Raw genomic sequence first — 6,000 nt, 5'->3', positions numbered from 1 at the left:
CAGCATTGAGTTAAAAATAAGACCAAGCATTCTCCAGACCTGCAATTATTCTCTCGACTTGTCTGTGCTCTGTCTCTCACTAATCACTGCAGCACAAAATAATGCCAGAGGAGTTTGAGATCCGAGGCCAATCTCAGCTCAGTAAATGACTAATAACACAAATCGTTTACACACATTTAATTTGACATACCAGAAGCAATTTTCTCACTCTCTTTAGCATTTTATTTGCTTATAAATACAAGTCAATACCACAAGATGGCACTTTCTTACTTGCAACACACACTATTATAAACACTTACCCTCTCCAAATGTTCCCAGAATTTTACATGTAACTTCTCAGTGGTTCTGAAACATTTAAAAAAGCAAGACTTTCTACAAACTGCATTTGTGTTTGATGTATATTAAATGAGGTCAGGTAATTAAATTCAAAAAAAGGAATTTATAAATATTTCAGATAAGAAAATTTAAATACAAAAGCAGAGTTTGTTTTAATTAAACTGAATTTAAACTGGCTATAATGTATCTACATGGTTTAATTTAATTTAAAATCCTTTTTAAACAATCAAACCCTTTAGCCATTCATCAAAACACCTATCTACTCAGCTCTTTAGAAAATATTCTTGGTTAAGAAACCACCTATGCTTTTTCATAACAATCCTTATTCTGTCCTGTAGGTGGAAATGAAGCAAAATCATATTCCAGACTAGAAAACAGGATAAGAAGGAAGAAACTTTAAAAAACCTGATAACTTCAGACACTTCAACTCATTCTTCCTTGCATTTCTCAAAATACATGATCTGGTTTTAAAGTCTTTGAACGAAATGTAAACACTAGAAAACTCATTGTTGAAGTATGTGAAGAATAAAGAACCCTGCACTAATATAGTGCATAATGATGCTGTGTCAAACTTGTCATTTACAGTAAATGTCACAATTTCCTTGGGATTGTCATGCCTTTTTTTTCAACTAATTCCTTTTGATGTCTGTAGATTCTCTCTTTCTTTTTTTTGTTATTCCCATTGTTCAACAGGAAGGGATGTAGTTGCTGTTCTCTTCAGAAAAGTTTCACAAGATCCAAGTTTTTTACTCCATTTTTTTTCTTTAATTGGCAAAATTTTCAGCTTGCAATACTTCTGTTCTGCCCAGGATATTATACATCAGGAGATTCCTCAAAAAACTGAGAAGTCGGAGAGTTCCAAAAAAGAAAGCAGTTAAGGCAGTCGATGTCTACATTTGGATTTCTTGTTTATGTTACATATCAATGTCTCCATCATAGGCCAGGGTTAGAGGCTTCTGCTGTGGTGGAGGGCTTTGATGCTGCTTCCTTTTTTTGCTGCAAGAAAAGCATTTCAGAAATAAAATTACAAACTGTAACAAGCTCAGGAACATCATCAACCCCCAAACTTCAATTTAAAAAATCAACTTTCCATAGTGGCTACTGAATGCTGGAAGTGAGTGGCACCACAAGGCCCTTCTGGTGCTTTCCTGTGTGTGGTATGGACACACAGCCTGCCAGAAAGGAGCAGCCAGCTGTGCTCCCCATCTGCAGAGGAAATAAAGCACATTCGTCTCCCATGTCTTCTCACAGCTGACAAAACAAGGAACACCTCACAGAAAAACTGGAACATGAGCTGTCTGGGACTGGGATATTCTCATTTTTCTTTGGCATGGTATTGAAGCAACAATAATTATTATTGAGAAATGCATTTCCTCAGCAGCCTCCAAGTGATGGAGAAGTGTGTAATGTTATTTAAAAAATCCTCTGTATCCTCTGCTGTGAAGCCACAGAGAAATGGAGCTACATGGCTTGGAAAATAAGGGAGCTGCAGCTCCTAAGCTGCTATTATTTGAGCTTTTAACCCAAGAGAGAGAATGAGAGATAGAGTAAGAGACAGAAAGGGAAGTGGAGGAAGAGAGGATGGAAGTGGGCAGTGATGCTGTCAGGCCATGGCTGCAACTCTCTGGTTGCCTGCCCTGACTGGACAGGGCTTGGGCCAGCTTGCACTGTGAATGTTTGTAAGCTCAGGCCAAATCCCTGGGAATTACAGGACACCTGGATGCTTCCCCCTTCTCCCTTTCTGTCCTCCCAGAGGCATCAATGGCATCCCAAGTACTCCAAGCAGGGAGGGCAAGGAGAGCTCTGTCAGGCCGGGCTCACCTCCCCTGAGCTGCAGGACCCCTGCACCCCCAGCAAAACCCCAGAGCCCAAAGGTGCAGATCTGGTACCTGGCCTTAACAATGGCTGGCAAGAGCAGCTTTAGACACAGGACATGTTCTCACCAGATGTATTCACAGCAAAAACCTATTTAGGGATTTTCTGAGCTGTAGCGAACAGCCAAGAAACCACAATTAACACCAAGAGACCCAATCTCCCATGAACTCCTAAGCCATCTCTGAATCCATTTATCTTCCTGGCATGCACAGCCCTGGCAGCAGCAAGCTCACAAGGTAATAATGCACTGTGGGAAAAATAATTTCTTTTGTTTATTTTAAACAACCATTTCATCAGATGCCTCCTACTTCTTTTATTGTGGGAGATAAAAATTCCATAGCACCCTTTTCTCCCCCATTCAGGATTTCATAGATCTCTATTGTATTCCCACATCAAACATCATTTTTCAACTGCATGTCCCTACTCTATTTAGTCCTTCCTTGAGCAGAAGCCAGCTCCTTGTTCCAATCACTCTCCTTGCCTTTCTTCAGTTTTACTTCATCTTTTTTTGAAGAATACAATAAAACCTCTTTCTAATCCCAGCAGAAGTCTGAATAAATATAAGGGCCTATTGATAACCAAAAATAATTCTTTCCCTGCATGGCCACCAAACTTCTTCACAGTAACAGCTGCTAACATTTACAGTTTGGAGAGTTTTAATTACTCTGAGGCAGGGGCCAAATGAAGGCAGTCCAGCCTCCATCCTTTGCTGAAGCCTTGAGCATTAAATGCCTGCAGTGCAGTGTTGTGGGGTATCTTGGATTGTTTAAATAAAAGCAAACTAGCTGTTATTTAAGGACAGAATACCTGCCATACTCACCACATCAGGTAGGATGTAAAAATTAGGAAAATGATGATGAAGAACCCTCCAGCTGATACTCCATATACCCATATCTTCAGTTTACCATCTGTTGGAAGACAAGGAAAAAGGACAGAGGAAGAAGAGGAGAGAATAAAAAACTTTATTCTAAGATACACAAAGTTTTAAGAGATCAGTTAAAGAGAAATTAGTAGCAGCATTGATGGGGAACACAGCAGGGCCTGGCTATAATTAATAAACCCCATATTTTTGATAGGAAGACTTCTGAAAAAATCCCTAATTTTAAAGACAAAACTTTAATGGAAAGGAGCAGAGGCACAGGGTAATTGGGATACATTCCCTCCAGAGCCCAGTGGCTGGTCTGGCAGAGGCAGTTCAGTGCTGAGCTGACCCAGACAGACACAGGCAACACCTGATGTGTTTAGCTGAGGGCTGAGAAGGGAAGGGATTGTTCTCTATAAATACTTGGGGGTCAGTTGGGGTGAACACCAGCAAGCACAATTGGAAAAGCTGCTTAGAACTGGGAAACACTTGGGCAACAAATGGGAATAAATTCAGCTTAGAATAAAAACAAGAATAGGTTTTGTAACAGTAAGAGGGATAAAGCTGGAAGAGCTTTCTGGTTGGGGCACAGAGCAGCAGCCAAAAGTGGCTTTAAGACAAGGTAAGGCTGTGGATTGGGCTCTTTGGGCTGCAGTGACCCAGGAGCCCTGCAGGAACACGTGGGCTCGAGTCTGTTCAAACATTCCCTTGTCTCAGAACACTTCACTTGGACAGCTCCTTAATTACAAGCTTTGCATTAATAATAACAGCAATTTTGGAAAGATCAATATTTCTCTGTTCCTGGCTCTGTTTCTGGCTGCACAGCTTTCCTTGCAGGGAGCAGCTTTGGTGCTTTTCCACAGCAGCAGTCTGAGCTGATTCACATCAGCAGAGCTGCAAATACACACTGCAGGCAGGAACAGGAACCTGTGCTGTGCCCACAGACACGGTTTGACAGAGGCCATTTCAAATCCAGTCAAGTGAGAGGGACAATCACTGAGCCTGGTTTTCATTTTATGTTTGAATGACAAATTTTTTCAAAGGGAAACACATTTAATCAGATCCTATTCTTTCTCATTTTTCTTCCAGACTTTGGGGAAAGGCTGAGTACCTCTCACAGATTTTTTTCTGCTCCTCAAAACACTTGCAGACTATCTCCCATGTGAGAAGAGCTCTGTTCAGCAGGACTGGCCTGGTTTGTTTGAGTTCTTTTGCTGAAGTCTAGGTTTGAAATTTGCTGCCCTCTCACCTGGAGATGGCCAAGAAATACTTAGCAATCCTGCAAAGGGACTGTCACAGCCCCATAAAGGCATCACAGCATGTCTGCTGTGAAGGCAGCTCTGCTCTCCATCCCCAGCAGAAAGGCACTGGACCATGTCACCTGACAATTTAAACAATGCTATTTAAATTGCCTCTCAAGTGGAAGAAAAGTTTCTGTACCTGAACTCTGGCCTCTCAGAGTGCAGTTAAGAGAGGAAAAACACAGCCTGATTTGAAATCAGTTCTGTGCACTCCCGTGGAGCGTTTATAGAAGAATAAAAACATCAGCCTCATTTAATCAAAATAAAATTAGTGTTCCCAACTGTTAATGGAAAGGGAAACTACAGATAAGCTGGAGAAGGCGCAGGTACTTTGATTGACCAACACAATGTCAGGGACTGTGGTGCTGCAGGGTGTTAAATGCCATCCATACAGACAGCTCTCACCACAGACCTGCTTTCAACAGCAGAACAGGGAAGTAACAGTGGTTTCCTGGCTCAGCCAGCAGTAACCACTGCAAATCCCCAGGCCAGTGAGCCTGAGAGCCTCTTTGAGAGGAGCAATTACACATTTTGTCAAAGGGGAGGGTTTTGAAGAGCACTAGGCTTGAGCTGGGGTCTGAGGAGCACATAGAGACTGAAGAGTTAACTGCAGGATGCCACAGGGCTGGTGACACACTCAGCACACATGGGGCACCTTTATTCCCTTCCCATATATTGTTTCTATAACATTTCTGCTGTAAATTAGGCAACACCCTGTTCTGTAAAAGTGCCTCAGTCACTGTTTCTGTTGCACACCCTGGGTGAGAGCTGGCTCACAGGTGCTGCACTGAGGTAAAGCCCTCCAGAAGCTTTTAGTGCTGCAGACTCAAGTGGTGATTTAAAAAGGGAGTACTGCAGCATCTACCTACACCTCCCTCCCTTTTTCTAACCCCATAAAGGTACCAGGCAAAGAGATGATATCCAAGTAAGACAGCCTACAGAGAGCCAGGGGTGTTGACAAAAAAGCAATTAACCCCACACCTGTGACTCAAACTGCAGGTGAACTGTGTGGGTGAACTAGATGAAGGGCTTGATCGAAAAGCAGCCAACTTTAAAAGGCTTGGGACTGAGCTCTGTGAGCCCAGAGACTGTCAACGCAAAGGTTAACCACTGTCTGCAAATCAAATATGTAAATGTAACATTCAAAGTGTGATCACATATATCAGACAGAATTATGGCTCCCTGAACCCCCTACCAGAACCTTTCTCTACATGTTTTCTAAAGTCGCACGTTCATTAGGAACTAACTGCAAACAAATGCAATGTCAGGTACCTGAAGAGGGGGAGGAACTGCACTGCCAGTATTTTATAACACGAGGAGAACAGATGCATTTCAGTAAAACCTGATGTGCCTGACACATTTGCTTCTCATTTTTAAAGTCCTATTTGCATTTCAGAAATTTGTTTTGAATGAATTCATCTTCAAAACAACAGTCAAAATGGGAACCAGATATTAGAGCAATGGACCAGTCTGGGCACATGCAGTCTGTGGTTCCAGCTGGGAAGGATTTTGTGCTATGGATGTCAAAGATCCACCTGGGATGAGCTGCTTGGGCACAACAGCTTCAACAGCTTGTTTGCCTTTGTGGGACACTTCTAATGCTGTAACTTCGACCCTCAAGACTAA

General features: G+C 42.2%; 1 protein-coding gene across 2 annotated transcripts in view; it reads right to left on the bottom strand.

The window, feature by feature from the left end:
- Positions 1 to 211: 211 nt before the first annotated feature.
- The window catches only part of THSD7B (thrombospondin type 1 domain containing 7B), a 298,626-nt gene continuing 292,837 nt past the window's right edge, over positions 212 to 6,000 (bottom strand). For both annotated transcript variants that reach the window (XM_030952035.1, XM_030952034.1), the window contains exons 28-29: positions 3,032 to 3,119; positions 212 to 1,332 (exon numbers count right to left, since the gene is read on the bottom strand). In XM_030952035.1, the coding sequence (XP_030807895.1) occupies positions 1,251 to 1,332; positions 3,032 to 3,119 (170 nt within the window). In that variant the 3' untranslated portion in view covers positions 212 to 1,250. The remainder of the gene's footprint in view (positions 1,333 to 3,031; positions 3,120 to 6,000) is intronic.

The sequence above is a fragment of the Camarhynchus parvulus genome, chromosome 7 (genome assembly GCF_901933205.1).
Source record: "Camarhynchus parvulus chromosome 7, STF_HiC, whole genome shotgun sequence".
Classification (NCBI taxonomy): domain Eukaryota; kingdom Metazoa; phylum Chordata; class Aves; order Passeriformes; family Thraupidae; genus Camarhynchus; species Camarhynchus parvulus.
This window is presented reverse-complemented; position numbering and strand designations above follow the sequence as displayed.